The following is a 22,783-nucleotide window of genomic DNA, read 5'->3' on the forward strand; positions in this document are numbered from 1 at the left end:
TTTGGTCAATATCAAAAGTTCATCTCAATATTTTGTTATATATCCTTTGTTGGCAATGACAGAGGTCAAACGTTTTCTGTAAGTCTTCACAAGGTTTTCACACACTGTTGCTGGTATTTTGGCCCATTCCTCCATGCAGATCTCCTCTAGAGCAGTGAGGTTTTGGGGCTGTTGCTGGGCAACACGGACTTTCAACTCCCTCCAAAGGTTTTCCATGGAGTTGAGATGTGGAGACTGGCTAGGCCACTCCAGGACCTTGAAATGCTTCTTACGAAGCCACTCCTTTGTTGCCCAGGTGGTGTGTTTGGGATCATTGTCATGCTGAAAGACCCAGCCACGTTTCATCTTCAATGCCCTTGCTGATGGAAGGAGGTGTTCACTCAAAATCTCACGATACATGGCCCCATTCATTCTTTCCTTTACACAGATCAGTCGTCCTGGTCCCTTTGCAGAAACACAGCCCCAAAGCATGATGTTTCCACCCCCATGCTTCACAGTAGGTATGGTGTTCTTTGGATGCAACTTAGCATTCTCTCTCCTCCAAACACGACGAGTTGAGTTTAGACCAAAACATTCTACTTTGGTTTCATCTGACCATCTGACATTCTCCCAATCCTCTTCTGGATCATCCAAATGCTCTCTAGCAAACTTCAGACGGGCCCGGACATGTACTGGCTTAAGCAGGGGGACACATCTGGCACTGCAGGATTTGAGTCCCTGGCGGCGTAGTGTGTTACTGATGGTAGCCTTTGTTACTTTGGTCCCAGCTCTCTGCAGGTCATTCACTAGGTCCCCCCGTGTGGTTCTGGGATTTTTGCTCACTGTTCTTGTGATCATTTTGACCCCACAGGGTGAGATCTTGCGTGGAGCCCCAGATCGAGGGAGATTATCAGTGGTCTTGTATGTCTTCCATTTTCTAATTATTGCTCCCACAGTTGATTTCTTCACACCAAGCTGCTTGCCTATTGCAGATTCAGTCTTCCCAGCCTGGTGCAGGTCTACAATTTTGTTTCTGGTGTCCTTCAACAGCTCTTTGACCTTGGGCATAGTGGAGTTTGGAGTGTGACTGTTTGAGGTTGTGGACAGGTGTCTTTTATACTGATAACAAGGTCAAACAGGTGCCATTACTACAGGTAACGAGTGGAGGACAGAGGAGCCTCCTAAAGAAGTAGTTACAGGTCTGTGAGAGCCAGACATCTTGCTTGTTTGTAGGTGACCAAATACTTATTTTCCACCATGATTTGCAAATAAATTCTTTAAAAATCAGACAATGTGATTTTCTGGATTTTTCCCCCCATTTTGTCTCTCATAGTTGAGGTATACCTATGATGAAAATTACAGGCCTCTCTCATCTTTTTAAGTGGGAGAACTTGCACAATTGGTGGCTGACTAAATACTTTTTTGCCCCACTGTATGTAACTAATGTTATCTGTAAACATTGTAATATTTCTCCTTATCTTTCTTTACTCTGGTTTGTCAAGAATGAAAGAAATGATTGGTGAGTATCCATTGTTGAGACATTCCTAACCAGCATTATACTATTGCTGAGGGCATTACAAGTGTCATGGTCACAAGCTCCACTTTGACCTCCTTGAACAAAGGTACAATATACTGTTCATCTTGCTGTTTTTCTTCTGGGACTTAAAAAAATAGAGAAGAAAATAAGAAAAATTCCCAAGGACCAGTGAAAATATTGTCTGAAAGCCCAACCCATTTCAGATAAGATCCTTTGCATATTGCAAAAACATATTGAAGAATTCACTTACCAAATCTATTTTATTCAATAACATATGTTCATTGGCACATGGAATTATACCAAATCTATAATATCCTCTAGACTGTTAATTGTTTCATTTTTGCTCCATTTGTAATGACTAAAGAGATCTCTATTTCATTTTTGGTTATATAAGTAATGTGTGTCTAACCATGTTCCTGATGGTAAAGTGACATTTTAGATAGTGGACATATAGCTAGAATGCTACTTGCTATACCATAGAAGGCTTTAAGCAACTCATGGTTAGGTTTCCTCCCAATGGTTTACATTACCGTACTATGTTCAGTGTAAAACGTTTGTAAAACAGGCATGGCTTCAAAGATAAAGTATGAATTACAATGATTGCAAATATAATTTAGAAAACTATTTTAACATACATAAGAATATTCATTCAAATGATTTATTTCCTGCATACAGTCTGTCATATGAGTGCCTAAATGTTGGGTATGTAAAATTTGCAAAGGGCTGCATAAAACATTTTGATTTCCATATTTTATGTCTCTAATAAAATACAGTAAAAGGCACATTTTCTACAGACTGTTATAATATATTTGGGGGAAAAAAGCAGCATGGTAGTATTTTCTTAAAGTTTCAAGTACAGTATAGATTAGATTTGACACACATTTTTCATGCAATCAAGGCAGCTGTCTAAAAACCTTGGCAGCAGAGCTGAAGGGAAATATGATATATACCACTCATAGAACTCAAGATGGGAAGGTGGAAAAGTAATAATGTATTATTCAACCACGGTATAGGAGTTAACCAAGACCTTGTTAAAATAGCACTCATATCTTCCTTTCAGAGTAATGAAAAGTGTTGGTGTAACAAATATCTCCATATGGAGAAGAAAAGTGTACTAAGGGTCCAAATTCAAATGCAATGTAATCTCCATATTTATCCTCAACCTGCCTTGCCCCCAGTGAGGTCAAATATGAACACCAGCTCATTATAAATTATCTATAGAAACAACAGTAAAAACACTCATTAAGACCATTTTTCTTAATGAGTCAATGACTACAGCAAACAAGATACAGAATCAAGAAACAATTGAATAATCTCTTTGGGATACAGCATATTACTAGAAGGTATGTTTACATGGTTAGATATATATTAAAATATCAAACTAATAAATAATCTATCTATGACTGTTTTGAATTTTAGGTGGATCCAGTATAGAAACCAGTACAGTTAAGTGAAGCAATTCCAAGCAGTATTTGGTTATAAAAGGGCGTCTCAGAACTACATCTTCTCTCTTAAAACAAATTTTATGCCAATTATCTGATCAACACTGGTGGCTATTTGAGACAACAACAATAGATTGGACCACTCACTTCATTCACTGAATCCAAACCAGGAGATTCAACATTCAGTGGTGTGGATGGATTTTAAGAAAGAAATCATTGGCATGGTAGGCTGAGCCAGAATGATACTATAGCATGTCTATAGAAGACCTTTCCCTTCTCTTTTTTTGGATCTTGAGCTAGAAATAAAGCTGCAATTATACCTGCCTTCAGTGAAAATCGCAGGCACAACTGGAACCACAATGAGGCAAAGGATTATGATCAACCAACAGTGTCCATCAAGATCTGGATCAGGTTTCTTATGAATAATGTATAAAATTGCAAGAAACACTGTATAAGTGCTCCAATTCCATATTTGCCACTACAAGGTCACGAAGATTATTTTGTAAATGTGCATGGAACTTTTGCTTTTACCTTGCTGATTTTAATCTGACATAGTTTCATCTTTTTCTCCCTAAGTAGACTCTCCCTTCCTCCAGTTTTTGCTTTACTGTACTTACCGTATCCTTTCATTTACCCCCTCATCTCTCCAAATTCTTATTGGGATTTTATCATCTTGCTTGGAATATTGTCATCATAGGACTGTTTGTTTGATGAATCAATTGCACACTCCGTGAGTTTTGGTTGCTGGAGGCTATACATCTTATTATATATGTCATCCTTCATTTCTAGCATTATATTTTCCCTATCCATTTCAAAAATAACTACAGCATTAGGTTTTTGATGTATTGTGAAAAGAAGGGCATATGTAGGTGGAAAATACCCATGTGCATCCTTACCTCTTCTTTTTCAAGGGCTGTATCCATGAGTTGTGGCATACCAGGCTTTGAAAGGACTCCATAGTTTTGAGCATGGGTTGCTGGAGGAGGAGGAGCATTTGGGACACTGTCAGAAGAACCAGTCACAGCAAAGGCTATATGAAAGAATGGAACATCAGAGAAGATGTCAGTGGTGGACAGCGATAGTGGAGAACAGGCTGCAGTGTAGCAGGAGGCAAGGAAGATGCATCAGCAGAGTCAGGGAGGTAGCAGCAACAGTATATCAGCCAGAAAAAAGGTGGCATGTAGCAACAAGAATAGATTGGCCTGGAAAAGACATTAGGCAGTTGTTTGACATGGAGTTTACTTCATGAAAGCTAGAACACTGGTTGCTAAGTTGTTAAAAAGACCCTGAATATTGGCCCCTCAAACCAAACAAGTCTAGTAGAAGGAGACAGAAGCCAGGACTGTAGGAAGAGTATAGTAAGTTATAGTAAGTTTATAAGAAATTAGAATAAGTGTATAGATATTAGAAATAAGATAATAGTGAATACCAAGATAGGTATCTATATCTATATATCTATCCTCTCTCTGTCTCTCTCTCTCTGCATAAACCTTGTAAGTGTTAAGGAAGAGCACTAGAGGTAGAGTTTAATAATTACTTAGGATGAAGCCTATGCAGACTCTTGATTTTGTATATAAAGACTTTATTTTGTATAAAACTTTGCTGATAAACCTCCAAGATTTCCTTGCATCTGCTGCCTGTGCCTGGTGCTATCCTAAACCAAACATACAACATGTATATCTAGAAAAAAGCTCATTTTCTAAATTCATTTGTAGCAAGATCCAGGAACATCTTGACATGCTGGAGCAATGGGCAGAAGCAACAAGATGAACTTCAACAAGGACAATTGTAAAATACTTCATTTGGCTATGAAAACTCAAAGGCATGTTAAGTATGGGATGGGGAAGACTGGGCAGCAGCACATATGAAAAGGATCTGAATGTCTTCATAAATCACAAGCTCATCATGAGCCAAAATGTAATGCAATTATGAAAAAGCAAATGCAATCCTAGGCTGTATCCACAGAAATATAGCGTCAAGAGTAAGGGAAGTCTTGCTTCCTCTCTGTTCTGCATTGGTTATGCTACACTTAGAATATTGTATCTCTTTTTGGGTATCATATTTTAGGAAGAACATTGACAAATTTTTAGGTGCTTGTTTAAAGGTTTGCAACAGTCTAGAAGAAAAATCTAATGGGAACAGTTGGGAGCATTATGTGTGTTTAGCTGGAGAAGAGAGACTGGAAGCCAGACAACAGTTGTCTTCATCTGTGGTTCCAGGACACAGGAAGAAAAAAACTCAGTGGGTTTAAACTGCTAGTACGTTTCAGTTCAACATCATGAAAAAACATCTAACATTAAAACGTTATTCAACAATGGGACAGACTGGAGGTATTTAAACAGATGCTGGTGTTTCATCTATCGGGGATACTGTTATAGTGTTTGCTGCATTGGATATGAAATTGGGCTGGATGATCTTTAATGCTTACTATGATTCTACAGCATTATAGTTTTGCTCAGTTCCTATTTTCCCAGCCTTAAGTTCATGCTATTTCCACAATGTGTGTATGTTTTAAATAAATGCATACAAAGGTATGTGCAGCTTCATGAGCATTTATTTGATTCCACATTGATTGTATATATTTTTGAATATCTGCATTCCAAACACTTCTGCATACTTAAATATATGCATTTTTCTTTGTGTATATACATTTTTATACACACTGTTTTCTAATGTATGCATTTTCCCAACAGTTTTCTTTGAAATGTATACATATTTTGAGATATAAACAATCTAACAAAATTTGGGGAAAAAAACGAAGGTACAATTGGTACAGAAATCTGTTCTAGTTTGTATATAGCTTCAGAACATCTGAATTTGAAAGTTAATTACAATTCCAATGTGAATGCAGAAAGGGGGATTTTTCCCTCCCAGAATTGACCTGTTTATAAACCCAAAGCTTTTGAGCTAGCATCTGGCACAGTTGGGCACTGACACCTCTCATTCTGCAAATAAAACATTGGCAATGCAGCCAACGAAGATAAATTATCTTTTGCTCATGTCACCTCTGTATACATGATTCATCTTGTCATTCCACCTATTCCCCTCCCAACAATTTGATGTAGCTGGGCTATCAAAGACAGTACTGAAAAATGAAATCTAACTATATTAGAAGCATTTGATAGTGGGGTTTGAGTGCTAATACAAAATTTATGGCAGTGAAAATCCTTGGTAAGATTTTGAAATATCAGCTAAGAGAGTGTTCTTAACAGGACAAATAAGGCGTAAAGTAATAGAATCTTACTTCAGAATTCCAGCCACCTGTGTCCCAGTCTGTCTCCTGAGTGGGCATACTGGTGATAGAAATACCACCAGTGATAAATTTACAATAATGCAATTCAAGGGAAGAGCTTGACTAGTGAATGACCTGTGTAGGATGTCATCTCAGCTAAATTCCCCATACTGCCAAAGCTCCCTTACAGTTTAAACTAAGAGTGGGTGACCTATGACCCCAGGGCCATGCACCACTGACAAGTCTCTTTATGCAGCCACCAATCATGACTGCTGAAAACTGAAAGCACAATTTCCCACTAAGGAGTGAAACAGATGAAACCTGTAGCAAAAGCGCTATAACAGGAACATACAGTTAAGAAATAACCCCACAAACCTATTCTCTAACCCTGAGCTCTGCCTCATGTGTGTACCCCTCCCTTAACCTGCAGGCCTAAACTCTCCCCAAATTAAATGAAAGGTATTTCCATTTTGCAAATAAAGCACTGGTGATACATCTAGCGAAGACTGATTGTATTGTGCTCATAGGACCTCTGAATACTTTATTTATCTGATCATTTCTTCCCCATGTAAAAGATGCCCTAGTTTAGAGGAATACCTGGGTAGCAAGATAAATTACCCCCACCCCGCAAATTTAATTCTTCCCTAGGAAGCCTGCTTTGTTCCTCTGTCCTAGGAAGGTTCCGGAGGGGTGTGTGTGTGTTCACAGTTTTCCCAAAACTGATTCCACTGAGCCTGCATCTCAGTTTGATTTCTTGTTGGATCACAAATAATGTGTCAGAAGCCCATGTGTTCAAACATCCACCCCACTAAAAGCAATGCAGAGAAATGTCTACCCTAAGCTACATTTGGATGTGTGCCTGATTACATTACCTCCAGCAAATTATATTTACACATGCAGAAAACAACTTCTGAGCACAAATGTCCTTATCTGGACAGATAAAAGAAAATGGAAGTTTGTGAATGAAGAAAACGGCAAATGAAAGGATAATAGGAAAAATGGCAAAACGGAGTTGAAGTTTCCCTTTTGCTTCCCATTTTTCCAGATCATGTGCAAAAATGTAGTAACTTCATTTTTCCCCTACCTAAATTATTTTAAAGCATTATCTGGAAGCATTATAAACAAAAAGTTTAAGTTCCATGAATGGCAAATCAAAAGCAGTAATAAGAACCTGATGCCTGATTTTAATTAGCTTCATCGCTTTCATCAGTTTTACATAGCAGAAGTATCTTTCAAAAAGTGCTTGAAGAATTCTCAGACTGATCCTACTGTCAGCTTAGAACTATGCAGCTGCTTCTTAAGCCAAATTACACTTTTCCACACACATAAAGGGATAGCAAATTTGTTATTTCATCATTTACTCATTTTACTGTTTAATTCTTTAACGTTTGGTTTGATGTGTATTTTTGCTCCATATGAAAATGTATATTGAAAAGCATGAACATTTGTATACATACATACGTGTATGCCCATGCACACATAGTCACAAATGTTCAGGCATGCACACTTCTTATAAGTAATTTTTCTTTACCATAATACATTCTATTCACATTGGGTTTTAAAACCTCTTTCTGCACATACTTTAAAGTATAAATCACATGGAAACATTCTGAAAGTGCAGATTTTGTACTCCAGTGTTTTCTGGTTGCGTATAGGTTTGGTAAGTGTGACTGGATGAATTCACATACAAGAAATGGAAGAAAATTCTCCACCATCACTAGTCATAAAAAAGAAAGGCTCTTTTGGGTCTAGGGAGTTGAGCTGAACTCCTGGTAACTTCATGGAAAGGTCAGTGTAGATTTTCTGGCAATCACAAAGAGGTGGTTATTTATTTGGTTCCCCAGTCTAGCCTGCAGCCCATTCCTTATTGTACCTATGCCGATTCATACAGTCTAATTTTCATGAATTTCCTATATGTATGTAATTTATTTTCCAAATTATGAGTCCTTTTAAATTTTTTAATACATGTCAAATTGAACTATTGAATTTTCATACCAAAGTCATCACCATAAATCTAATTAAACTGTTTGTTTAAAAACAGGAACAAAGAGCAGAGAACTTCAGACAATCTTGTGAAATAAGAACATTAAAAAACTATTATGAAGCAAAAAGAAAATGCATCACAGTTTAGCCTGGACACTGGCCTTTCTTCTCATATCTCATTTATCAAAAACAGTTCATGCATAAAACTGCCACTGTAGAAACAATCAATTAATTTCTGATTTATTGGCCATCCGCCATCTTCCCCCAACTAACAGGCAAAACTGGTAATGTAAGATAACACTATTAACTGAGTTTAAACAAGGTTTGTATTCCTGTATTGAGCTGCTATATGACAATTATACTTCTCATATGCATAGTATGGCATTTTGATATGAAATAATAATGCAATTAATCATACTAAATATAGAAATTATAACCTTGCAATTAATATTTTATGCAGAAAAATAGCACATGCATACGTGTGTGTGTGTGTACATATATATATATATATATATATAGAGAGAGAGAGAGAGAGAGAGAGAGAGAGAGAGAGAGAGAATGAGAGAGAGAGAGAGAGAGAGAGCGAGCAACTAAATTCTCATCAAGGGGCAATACATGTAAAAACAGGCTTTGACCATCAGTTCCATGTATAACATTCATGCATTAAATTATGAGAGATTCCATCCACTTTCTCTTGAAGGTGTCCACAGATAACATATGGATGTTGGAGGCAAGGCTGGGGTGCTAAATGACATTAGAGATAAGTCTATTACAATCCAAAATTTTGTTTTCATTTTTCCTAACTAATATACAACTAAGTAGCTGACCCTCATACCTTCTTTTTTTTCCAGCAGTATACTATATGGCAGGGTTCCTCAACCTCAGCAACTTTAAGATGGGTGGACTTCAACTCCCAGAATTCCCCAGCCAGCATCAGGTCCTCACAGCAACCCTTTCCCCCAAGTCTCTCTCCCTGGGAGTTGAAGTCCACCCATCTTAAAGTTGCTGAGGTTGAGGAACCCTGCTATATGTATCTTGACACTGTCACCCCAATGAATTGCAGACAGTTTACTTATTGTTATCTTGGAGGTCTTTCACCTTGGACTTCACTTTTCTATTCCAGCTCTTGCTTTTCTGTTTCAAGGATTGTTTTCGTTTTCCATTTTGATAGATTTTCAGAAATGTAGTTTCTGTGGCTGAGAAAAAAGTGAAGGGAAAAAAACATTTTGGTCAAAGAAACAGACTTGAACAAGAAAAATATTTTAAAACCCAGAATTATTACAAAAACACCCCCACAACTTGTGACCACCCATGCAATTGTTAGAGGTTACAGGTAAAATTGATAGCAAGAGTGTCTCCTTTTGTACTCAACTGGATTTTGAGTAGAATTGCAAAAGGCTATGCTGCTAATTTAGGGTTCTTCACAGGAAGAAAAAAAGAAGAATATGTCCATGGCATATAGAAAAAACTCTGAAACATTAACCTTAATATTTTCTCTATTTTGGTTGCAAAAACCCACTCACTTCTACATTTAATTAACAAGGAGGGCAACCTGCAGACCATCTTTGTCTCCTGAACTCAGTTTCCAATTCCAAGGATTGTGTCTGTGAAATTACAGAAACATTGACTTTGTTTTAAACAAAAGCAAATTAAGGTTTGGAAGACATGATTGAGATGCTTACTGCATTTGTTTTGTGTAATCCATATCAAACAGAAAAAAATACAGATATTCATTATGTCCATTCCAGTGACATCACCATCACTGCTGTTGCTTCTATGGCTTTCAGAAGCTTTAACAGGAATAGATGAAATGTTGATGGCTGAAAAAAGGAAAGATAAGTAACTATAGCCCATTTTACTCAACGTTCAAAATGTTATGGTGTGCCTTATTGACAGGATCTAATGTAGCAACAACATTCATTTATGAAGTAAACCTCTTGGGGAAACCCTGGAAGGTTTTATGGCCATTGTTATGGTTTAATTTTTCTGTAGCAAAAACTGAGTAATAGAGTGAAAATCCAAGTAAACTCTTTTCTCAATTAATGTAGTCTGGGGATAAGAATGCCCTTTAGAGGACAGAATAAAGGCATGATGTTCTGTAATCTTTAGACTTGGTAGGCTTCACAATGTTAATCCATGTTCTACAGAAAAAAGCCAATAAACAAATTCAATACATAAATAATAAAGTACAACATAACTGAAGAGTAAATTTATATATTTTTAAGGCTACCTGGGAGGAGGTTATGTCAAGGTTACAACTAATTATTTTCTACAATTCTAGAAAGAGCCATAGTCCAGAGAAATTGATTTTGTAGCTAAAATCTGATAACAAGTGCTTATCAAATGCCCTGAAAACATTAGAAACAAGAAAAAGGAAGAATCTTATCAGGAAATGGAAGAAAGAGTCATTAGCAGAATCAGTTAATGTGAATACTACTATTTTTTAAAAATGATACGACAAAATATATTATTTAAACGTCTAGAAACTGATCACTGAATTTAAATTCAGAGTTTTATTTAAGGTAATCAAATTTATGTTTGTATTAAATAAGTTGATAAGATATCAGTCTTATGTTTGTCTCAAGCTAAAGTAAAGATAAAGCATGTAAGAATTAAAAAGAGTTTAATTAGATAGATGTTTCCTTTTCTTAAGTGCACAGATGGCACATGCTGTATATTTGTATCATTATATGTTTTTGAAGATGGACGGTGCAAAATTTGGATCATGAGACTTTTCTGAGAAAGACAAGACAGAACTGTCAATCAGTGGAATACTGATACCATTACTGCATGGAATGGTTTCTTCCCTTTTACTGGAGGTTTTCAAACAGAGACTGGATAGTCATCTGTTGGGGATGGTATAGTGCAGTGTTGTCCAAACTTGGCCACTTTAAGATGAGTGGAGTTCAACTCCCAGAATTCCCCAGCCAGCATGGCTGGCTGGGGAATTCTGGGAGTTGAACTCCACTCATCTTAAAGTGGCCAAGTTTGGACAACACTGGTGTAGTGAATCCTGCAGTGGACAGGCGGTTGGGTCTGATGACCTGTTATGTCTCTTCCAACTCTTTGATTCTATGATTCTCCCCCTGTATCCATCCCTCCCTCCCTCCACCTATTGAATGTGGGAATGAGTTTTGAAGTATAAATTAAATCTACATCAACTGGATTCGTGCTGTGGCTAGTTTGCTCCACTGATTTCAGTAAAACTATATATGGTGTGACTAACAACCTGTAATTACTAGACTAAAGTAGCTTGTATTTCCATGACTCATAGAATTGGGGTCAAAGGAAGGAACATGTTGTAAATAAAGAAAATAGAGTGCGTCTTATTAACTCTTGTGTGAATAGTGGGAAGTTCTTCAGAAGCTTATAGAAACCATGTCCTAGAGAAAAGTGTGACTTTCATAAAAGTAGTTTACAAATAAGTAGTTAGTGAAAATGAGAAACATGAAGAGTCACAAAATGATTGCTAAGCCAAAAGATCAACTTTAGTTCCAAACAACACACACCAACTTTTAGAGTAGGAAGATTCATAAAGAGGTAGGAAGGTGCAGAGTGTGTTGAGCGGCTGCAGGTATTATCCGGAACTGTGGCAAACTGAGCAAGGTTGTGTGGAACACTACACATCACCACTGACATGATTTGCTTTAGTTGATGTTATTAGTGGCATATACTGGGAAGGATTACTGTTTCTGCTGTCTTGTGATGTCAGGAGCTTTCCTATGACTGGCTATTTTCAGAGAAGAATTTTCTTCCTTCAAGAAATCTTGAGTTCAAGTGACTATATGAATACATTCATTTAGTTTTCTTTTGCAACAATACAGAAGTACAGGTAGTCCTTGTTTAGTGACCACATTTGGGACCGGCAACTCAATCGTTAAGCAAAGTGGGCGCTAAGTGAAACTGCACTGTGCTTATCATCTTACTTTGGCTTTCCTTTCCTTTCCTTTCTTTTTTTAATCCGCCCTCAATCGTGACCAATTCTGCAGCGACTGCCTGGATGAGTTCCTGCAGTTTTCAAGGCAAGGTGTTTCGGAAGTGGTTTGCCAGTGCCTCCTTCCTAGAGCAGAGCCAAGCTGGCGAGTGCAGGAGGCGGGGTTTCCATTGCTTCGCACCTTTTTTGGGCGTGCGCGGCTTCTCCATTACCGGCAACTGCTCCCGTCTCCTTTGCAAGGTGCCGCCAGCATTTTTCCTCCCACTGGGGTGAGAGTACCCATTTATCTACTCACGTAAGTTTTCAAGCTGCTGGGTTGACAGGAGCTGGGGAGGAAGCAGGAGCTCACTCTGCTGCGTGGTGCTGGGCTTCAACCGCTGAAGTGTCGACCATTTCTGGCCGGCAACTGGCCGGATTTGGATACACCATAGAGATATGGTGTGGTTATCACAATTGCTCTGGGAATATACTATTTTATCAGCGTCATTAAGCTGCTGTGCCACCGCGTCCCCATACTTCCTTTGTTTTACAGACCTGCAAAAGTTGTAAATGTGAGGATTGGTCATAAAGTTACTTTTTCATCACCTTTGTAACTGTGAATGGTCGCTGTACAAGGCAGTTGCTAAACGAGGACTACCTGTAACCTTCTGTCTTGCCTTCTTCTGTTGTTGTTTTTTCCCACTTTAGCCTACAACCCTGGGATCCCCTGGTGTTCTTCTATATAACTGCTAACTAGGTCCAACCCTACTTAGTTTTTTCCAAGATAGGCTAATCCTAGGTAATAAAATATTATAATAATTCCACAAAAGCCTGAAAAAAAAGTTTCAGGTGCTTTAAGGAGTTGACCCATTAAGTTAATGCAGTTCTCAAAAGTATCCACAGCTTTTCTTTGAGGCTGATGCAGAAGTCTGAAAAGAGCTGTTTTAATGAATAGCAGGGAGGTGCTATGCACATGAGGTCTGAAACTATTGTTCTGAATAATTTTCAAACTGTGCACTGCCCTTTTCATTATTGCAGATTTGTTTATTAACTACTTTTTCATGACTTCCTGGTAAAAAGTCCATTGCTTTTTCTTTTTTGTCCCAAAAAGCGTATCAGTCTGATGTGGCCTAAAGACTTCCTACTTCAAATGATTACGAAGTCTTGTTAAAGAAAACAGATGAATGCCTCTGGCTACCTTGCACAACTAGCTGAGGAACAGCTGTTTGAATTTAAAGAGCTCAACAAGAAAAAAAAATCAATATAAAACTAATGGTGTTCAAAAGAGCAGGATTCCAACTGCGCAGATTTCAGATGAGAGAAGAACAGTCATATATGCTATGTATTGCTATATTATTTTGCAACAAAATGGCTATGCTTCTAGAGGGCACATTAAGTTGTTATCCATGAAATCTTGATACCATTCAGGGGTAGTTTTATTTCACCCCACTCTATAACAACTCTTCCCATCTCCACAATTTAAAAAAAAAAATCAGACAAATGGTAAGTCTTAATTGTAAACTCACCTATTAGTTCAATTAAATTAAGTTGCTGGCAACTGTGCTATTAAGAAGATATGGAATCTGGTTTCTGGATTATTTCATTCAAATTTGGGGGGCTGCAATCTATTGGAGATACCTGCTGGTAGGAGGGTGTGAGAGGTACTACATCAGTTAGAAAATAGTTGCAAATCTCTGTGTTCCCACAATATCAGCAGTACTGGTGAGCAAAATTGGTTTATTTCTGACTTAGCTGCAAAGTAATTGAAACTGCTGCAAATTTAAGATTTCCCCCCCCCCACGGGGGTGAGATACTGTGGCTCTATTTCCTCATTACAAGGAACTTTCTGCACCAATTCTTGAGCTTCCAATAGGCTTTGTAGCTCCCTCTCTGTTTTGTCAGTTTCTCCATTTCCAGCATGAGACAACCCAGTATCCCGTGCTATAAGTTTCTGAAGTTTTTTTTTCTTGTGTACAATGGGGTGGGGGGGTGGGTTTAGAGTTGCTGGCTGTGCAGCAACTTGGGATACAGCAGTGATTTTCATTTATTTTTCTCAGAATGTAGAGTCAGCAGAAGTGAAGACTGACAGATTGCCTTCATAATGCTTTTGAGGAATTACAGAGCAAAAACAATGCTGGTATGAAAATCAGTTTTACGACTTTTTAAAAAGATACCTAGAGACATCTAGACTCCAAAAGGCAAATAGAAGTTCTTTATTAGTATTTTTGCAGGTAGTTCTTCCATATAAAGAGTATTTTTTATTAATAAATGCCAAGCATCTGACATGTCTGGCAAATTTATTTGGAAAAAAAAATATTTTAGTGACATGAACAGGATTTATTTACAGTATCTATTTTTAGATTACATATTTAGGAAAATATATGAAGGTTACACTAAAAGATGTATAAACTCCCAATTTCATTTCATTCTTTAGAAATTTATTAATATACCTCTGTTTGTAAGGGAAACATCTTGGGATCTGGCTTCTGGGCCTTCCTCTAAACCTCTCACAGTTCTTTCCATTTTAGCCTCATGAGGTTTTCCATACTGAAAGATAAGAGTTAGATTAATTACTGAAAATTAGGCTTCCATGAATGTAAAGTAGCATATTGATGTATGCTCCTGAATAAAATACAAATAGATCCTTACATGAATGTAGATGATTGGGTATCTCAGTGGGACTTCAGTTTCCACGTATCTGTGTTCAGGATACTGAATCATAAGAAAACTGAATGATACTGAATCATAAGAAAACTATGACACTAATGTAACTATAGTTATGCTATAGCGCTCTACACAGGGCTACCCTTGAAGAGTTTCCGGAAACTTCAGCTGGTGCAAAAGGTAGCAGTGCGAGCAGTTATGTATGCTTCTGGTAGAACACATGTTACACCTCTGCTTTGCAAGCTGCATTGACTACCAGTTTGTTTCTGGGTCCAATTCAAGGTGCTGATGTTGATCTTTAAAGCGCTTCATGGCATGGGGCCAGGTTACTTGAGGGACCACCTCTCCCTGATTTCATTGGCCTGTCCCACCAGATCCAGCAGAGAGGGCATGTTACAGGTTCCATCGTCTAGCACGTAGTTTCTAGACATTTGGCAGGCCCCAGCGGCAGGCCTCTTTTGCCGTGGAACCCATGTGGTGGAATCTTCTCCCCCCCGAGGTGAGATTGGCCTCATTACTTCTGCGTTTCCATAGATCCCTCAAGACCTGGCTATGCCAGCAGGAGTGGGGACTCCAGGGGACGGGTAAACTGGTGCGGAGGCGCCATTATTATTAACAACCCTTTGTCTACTATTCTCTGTTTTAGCTTTGTTTTTTATAGTTTTTACTTTTTTAAAAAAATAACTAATAATGATAATGGTTTTAGGTATTTATTAATTGTTTTAGCTTGTTGTACGCTGCCCAGAGTCATTTGTTTTGTGAGATGGGTGGCTATTTAATTAGACAAATAAATAAGTAAATAAAATGGTACACAAAGAATTACTCATTTACTTTATTTCTGAACTTTCTGGTGTTCAAGAGGTCCATTTTTTTTTTACTGTGTAATGTTAATTGTTATAAGTCACACTGAGTATTGGAATAAACAGGCAGCATATAAATTCGATAAATAAGAAATTTTTTAAAAATCATTAGATTTAAAGAGGCTGTTGAAAAATCCAAAGTTAATATTTGGCACAGAACTCATTAGGCATATGTTGAAAGTATCTTTTTTTTTTCTTAATTTGCTCAGAGTTTAACACCTATTCTTTGGTGATAAAGTACTTTATTTTTGGTAAATAGTAGGTTATAATTTATTAATTATACTGAGTATATACCATAAGCCAGGTATAAAAGTATTGTATCTAAACAGTAGTAAAATCCATGCTGCTTTAAAAGGAGGGTGGGCTTGCCCCTCATGAACCCCACTAGTCTAGAAGCAAAATTGATGCACAGAGATATGCAGGAACAGAGGCACACAGAAGATGTCTATAAGTCACAGAATTCCCAACACTTGAGCCCCGAGAGAAAGGATGCAGATCTTGAGAAACCTACAAAGAGTTTGAGATCCAAAATATTCCTTCTGTCTGCATGCATTCCAGCCAAAGCTGAGGAGCAAAGAGTTGCTAGGCAACACCACTCTCTGGTTGATTATTGCAATAGTGATCAGAAAAACATGCATTTTTGGTCTTCTCCTTTGCTTCATGAGAAACTACGTGCTAATAAAATGTTATCATCCAGAACCTGAAGTATATTATGTTTCTGTACTCCTGACAATGACATATAAATAGTTATACTTTTCTATTTTTTATTTATAGTGAAATATAAACAACTATGTCATAAAGAAAGATGATAATTATAAAGTAAAAAAACCCCTAAATATATTTTAGAGTTTAAAATAAACTAAATGTGACAAAAAACTAATTAAGAGAAAAAAGATCGATATAGTAACACAGATAACAATATAAAATTAATTCAATCCTTAAGCTTATTCATTAAATCTAGACCACATAGAAACATATTGCACTATCTTCTCATTTTTAGAATACAGAAAAATATTTCGAAAAGAGATAACGAACTCTTATTCTGGATCCATTCCGTAAAAATCAGGAGAGTAAGTTTCTTTCATTATTGTAAAATTATCCTCTTTGCTGTGCCCCAGGCTTGATAGAGCCAAAGTTGTTCGTGAGATGATAAATTCAATTTTTAGGAATATAGATCCACGTCACATTAAGATCCTTAGCTATAATATTACTTTTTAAAATTGTATTGTTATATGTAATGATTTGAAACCAAAACAAAGCTATAGCTGGGCAAGTCCAGATCATATGAATTAAAAAACCTTCAAATTCTTCATGTCTTCTGACTGCTAGTTAGTGTTCATGGATGCACTCTACCAGCCTTCTGCCTATCTGTCCTACATAGTGTACAACCATGTACAACTCCTTAATCTCACAACACATGGACAGACTTAACCATAGTTTCAACTGGGAAACTGTCAGCATCTTAGACCAAGCTAAATCCAAAAATGCGAGGGAATTCTTGGAAGCTTGGTATTCAGACAAGGCAGCCATCAGCAGGCACATAGAGATAAACAACATCTACACACTATTCAAAAGAGACAATAGAAAGGAAAACAAAAGACCAGAACATCTCCTCACCAGTAATCATCACCCAGATAAGCAGAGATTAACACCAAGATTACCATCAGACATACAATCAAGCAATAAACAATACATTAATCAAGGAACTACCAGAGGGAAAAAATAAAACAATCAAAACCCCCAACCCCACCAACACTGGCAGGGCATGCCACAGTGTATAAACACAGAACAAACCCCATTCCATTCTAGCACTGAAGATGTTACCTAGCATGGTAATGAAATGTTTGCAGGAAAACAACCAAGCTCAGAGAACCCCAAGGACTCCACAGTTCAACCCTGAGCTACGTACATTTGCTTCTATTGGTTTGATTATAGATCTCCAACAATATAGGTAAGAATAAATCTATAAAGGTTCTGTACCATTCAGCTGGAAGTTCACCCAGTCTGGGGGCTTTCCCTGATTTCATAGATTACAGTGTCTCTGTGATTTCTTGTAATGTCTGTGGTTGTGCCAATTTATTTTTATCTTCCTGGGAATTTTCTCCATGTCAATATTTCCCAAGAAATTAATAATTTGCTGTTTGGTTTTAGTAGTTTCTAATTGATATAACTCAGTATAAAAAATACAAAACTGATGATTAATAATTCTGTCTCAGTAAATAATGGTCCATCATTGACCTAAAGTCCAGATATAAAATGTTGTGGGTTTTTCTCATTCATGCAATAAGCCAATAATTTTAGTTTCCTCACCTAATGCCCAATATTTCTAGTTAATACATTTCTCAGTGTAGAAGTCCCAGCTTAAACTTTGCAGCTATAAATGCTTGATATGATCCATTTGTGGGGCTTCTAGCACATAACAAGAATGAATCTTTAATCATCCTTTCCAACAGCATAAGATTAGAGTATCTGAGTCTCTCTCTCTCTTTCTTTTTTTTTTGCTGAGATAAAGGCAATAATGGATCTCCTGATGGATGCCTTAAATGTATCCCAGAGAATTAATATATTAATAGAGTCCCAATTTATTTTTTTTAAAGACCAAATTTCCTTCTTAATATATTCCACAAAAAGATAATCTCTTAGGGGAGAAATATTCAAGTTCATCTAGAATTGGCTGATTTTTAATTGGCAGAGCCATTGGAGCATGGTCAGAATTTGAAGTGGAGCCTATTGAAGAGTTCATAACTTCATCCAGTAAAGCAGAAGAAATTGAAAAACAATATAATCAGAAACAATTCCAATGTACGTGTGAAAACAGGATATTCTCTACATGTTGATTAAAAACACCACCACCACCAAATTAACTTAAATCCCAAACTATATTATTGTACTGCCTTTGAATTTGGAGAAATAGAAGTTATTTTTGAAACACTTCAATCTGAGAATCTTGACTTAAAATCTCTAGCACAGGTTATAAACTGATAATTTGCAGAATATAGTTTAAAGAAACAGCTGTGAAATATTCTTAATGGATCTATAAAAGTTCATTAAAACAATAGTGACAATAGCTATCTTTATAGTAAAAAGTAAAGTCTCAGTGTTCATATTCCATATCAACTTTAAGATTGCTGTGAAATGTAATGGCTACCCATAGGCTTTATTTTATTTGATTATATGCCACTGAGTCTGTGTCAACAGATAGATTTTCTCCAGAACACTCTGTCCCCAACCTGGTCCTTCCAATGGTACACCCATCATCACTGCAATTATTTCCATCCACCTTGCTGCTGGTCATCCTCTTTTACTCTTTCCTTCTACCTTCCCCAGCATCAGAGCCTTCTCCAGAGAACCTGGTCCTTGCATAATGTGTTCAAAATATAATAATTTGAGCCTGGTCATTTGTGCCTCAACTGAACATTCTGAGTTTGATTTATCCTATCGTACATTTGTTTTTCTTTCTATCCTGCTTCTTCAAAGGCCCAGTTTCACTTCTATAGTGTCACAGGGAAAACAACTGCCTGCATGATTCTGATCTCTGTAGGCATAGACACATCATGACATCTGAATATATTTTCTGAGGCCTGTATTGCCACTCTACCAGGTGATAGTGTGAAACTGCCATTTCCTTTACTGTTGATAGTTGTTTCTAAAAGGCAGAAACTATCCACTACTTCAGTGGTTTCACTGTCAGTTCTAAGGCTGGTTGCTGTACCTGTTGTCATTAGTTTAGTCTTCTTTATATTTAATCTTGGCCCTATTTTTTCAATGTGCTCCTTGACTTTTATTACTAGAATTTCCAGATATTTGCATTTTCAGCTCTCAGGGTAGTGTCATCAGCATAGTGCAGGTTATTTATGTTTCCTCCTTCAGTTTTAAAGGCACACTAATCTTTTAATCCAGCTTCCCTTAATATATATTCAGCATATAGTTTGAATAAATAAGGGGGGAGTATATAGCCTTGTCTCTTTCCTTTGTTTATTTGCAGCCATTTTAACCATGTTCTGTCCAGACTATGGCTTCCTGATGTGTCTATAGGTTTTATATGAGGAGAATGAGATGTTCTGATATTCCCATTTTCTTAAAAAACATTCCATAGCTTGATACAGTTGACATAATTAAAGGCTTATAATCAATGAAGCACATTTTGACTGCTTTTTTGGCTTTTTCAATTATCCAGCATGTATCAGCAATAATAGACCTTGTTCCTCAGTATTTTCTAAAACCAGCTTGAACACCTGGCATCTCTTTTTCCATATACAAGCTCTTTCTGTAAAGCTCTTATCTGCATTGTAAAAACATAAAGATTATTTTGCTAACACATGACATCAAGGATATTGTATGAATGACACTCTATTAAGTCTCCTTTCTTTAGTATTGGTATGTAGACTGACTTCTTCTAATCTGCTGGCCATCGTATGACTAGATTTGCTGAAATAATTTGGTTATAATCTACAGATTCTTCTTTGGCTGGTTGCCCTATTTCTTTATTTCAGTATCCACTACAGGTAGTCCTCACTTAAGGACCATTCATTCAGTGACTGTTCAAAGTTATGGCAGTGCTGAATGAAGGGACTTGGCTGGTCCCCAAAGTTACAGCCATTGCAGTGCCCCCATGGTCACGTGATCAAAATTCAGGTGCTTGGCCTGCCCACACTTATGACCGCAGGGGCGCTTCAACTCCTATCTCTCATCTATGCCCTTTTGGCCCCCTGAACTTCACAGCCCCTGCTGCCCTAGCTGACCTTCATTGTTTTCTTGCTTCGTGCCGGCTTGGCCCTTTGCGAGGCAAGTGCTGGCCGCACGAGGCTTTGTTCCCCTGGTTGCGCATGGTGGTTTCCTCGCGAGACCTGGGGAACATGGCCTCATGTGGCCAGCAACTGCCTTGAAAAAGGCCAGGGCAGGCATGCCTCATCAGCAGCAGGGGCAAGAAGACTGCTTGGGCAGCAGAGTGCAGGGTGGCAGGGGCTTTGGAGTGCAGGGTAGCGAGGGTGACAGCAGCTGGGACTGGCTGGGACAGCTGAGGCTTCCTGGGTGGCTGTGGCTTTGCACCATGCTGTTGGGGTGGCTGGGGCTTCCCAAGGCAGCTGCAGCTTCATATCACTCTGTGCTGCTTGGCCGGGCTGGGGCAGCTATGGCTTCATGCTGCACTGTGGCTTGGGGCTACTTGCAGCCCCAGAGCTGCAGTGCACCAAGAAGCCCCTGAACCGCAGTGTGGCAAGCAGCCCCAGAGTTGTGCAGTTCTGGGGCTTCTTGCTACCCCACAAGGCAGGGTGCATGGCATCCAAAAGGGGAGAGATGGGGGGAATAGGAGGTTGGGGGGAGTTGAAAGGGAGGCAGTCCCTTACCTTGGAAGAACTGAGGCTTGGTGCTAGGAGGGACCAAGCCTGGAATGGCTTGGATTGGGGTGGGTCCTTGGCTAACCACTGGTGGAATTTGGTTAATGGCGGCAACGGGGAGTGCCGGGGTTGTCATTGCTAATTGATGTGGTCATGTGATATTCGGCTTACAAGCACATTGCTTAGTGATGGAAATTCCAATCCCAATTACTGTCGTAATTCAAGGACTACCTAAGGTAATTAGTCCAATCTAGCTCTTATGCCTCAAAAAAACAAAAACAAAAACAAAAAAACCCTCCAGCTCTTATGCCTCAATAATGGAAGGAAGGAAGGAAGGAAGGAAGGAAGGAAGGAAGGAAGGGAGGGAGGGAGGGAGGGAGGGAGGAAGGAGGAAGGAGGAAGGAGGAAGGAGAAAGGAGAAAGGAGAAAGGAGAAAGGAGAAAGGAGAAAGGAGAAAGGAGAAAGGAGAAAGGAGAAAGGAGAAAGGAAGAAACCTCTGTTCATTATGTAAGCTGTTCTTGCATTATAATTGTATCTGGTTGTTATTTTTCCAGGTTGTAACACGTTTGTCTTTTTTAAATTTAAGTTTACATTCCAGTTGATTATTTGAAAGTGGCATATCTCCATGTAGACAAATAGGCAGCCATGAAAATCAGAAGTGACCTATAAATAGTAATACTGCTCACATTAATAGTGTAAAAGCTCTGATGAGAAACTTGATGTGTTAACTTTCAGTGTTTAATTTCTAAAAAGAAAGGTTCTGGAGCCTAACTGGGAGTCATGCCAACTGGACTAGACATGCCGCTTTTGAGCCTTTGAATGCCTGGGCTATATTTAGACCGCACCCAGTGATATTTCCTTCTTAATTATGTATAGTCAGGGTGATAGGCTGCTACTACTTAGAGAAGGAATTGATTTTATATATAATTACTTATCTTTTCTTTGGGATTAATATAATATTATGTGAGTAGACTTTCCAAAGCTTTCTAGAAAGCCCCCAATTTTTTGCAATGGATATTGGGGTGGAAAGTAGTACACTAGAATGTTCCAGCCACAGATTATAGGATATAATCCTTCCCCTCTCCCCTATTTCACACTGCCAACATTAAGTTAAGCATTGATTAAGTTTTAGCATTGGAAAAACATTCTGAAAATTAGCATCTTCTGTAATGGAATACTATTTATGTTGTTTTAATATACTGAATAGAACCATGTTTTCACAGCATATCCAACACCATAAATTCACATATTAACTTGATTCAGCTTGATTGATAATCATCCACAACTCATCAGAGAAGTAATAGAACCCTCTGGCACTAATTCCAACTCATATTTCTTTAAAAAATCGATCAATAATATGCTTGTTTTGGTAGCTGATTGGATTATGGCAGAACCAACAGGGTGGGAGTAGTAATAGGTTATACAAACTCAAAACTCTGTATAAATAAAAAAAAATGTTTTAGGCAATAAAATTTATTCAAATTTAATATTAAACCTCTAAAGGGCAGCTGCTTTGGAGCATTCTGAACCAAAAGATTTGAATGAGATTTCAGCTCTTAATTTCTGTCAATGACATTCTTATTTCATTAGGAAATCCCCCCCCCCCAGCAAAATTCATTCATTCCCACATGTACTTCAAGGTTTCACAGCAGATGCTTGATTTACATTTGAGAGTATTATGCCACGCTTCTGTTTAACACAACACTTCAGTATACTTGAAACAGGATAGTATAACTAGAGCTTGTTGCCTCCTCTTTATAAGTAATGTGAAAGTTAAATCATGTATTAGATTTAACTAAGATTTTTCAACATGGTCTTATTCCAGCAATATGGACCG

General features: G+C 37.9%; 1 protein-coding gene across 1 annotated transcript in view; it reads right to left on the reverse strand.

Moving 5' to 3' along the window:
* Positions 1–2,674: 2,674 nt before the first annotated feature.
* CCDC102B (coiled-coil domain containing 102B) overlaps positions 2,675–22,783 on the reverse strand; it is a 44,860-nt gene continuing 24,751 nt past the window's right edge. The window contains 2 exon segments of the mRNA XM_088130911.1: positions 2,675–2,731; positions 3,855–3,988. Of these exon segments, the coding sequence (XP_087987037.1) occupies positions 2,675–2,731; positions 3,855–3,988 (191 nt within the window).

Source organism: Python bivittatus, unplaced genomic scaffold (assembly GCF_059951505.1).
Source record: "Python bivittatus isolate LINGU-HERP-01145 unplaced genomic scaffold, Pbiv_v1 ctg000840_np1212, whole genome shotgun sequence".
Classification (NCBI taxonomy): domain Eukaryota; kingdom Metazoa; phylum Chordata; class Lepidosauria; order Squamata; family Pythonidae; genus Python; species Python bivittatus.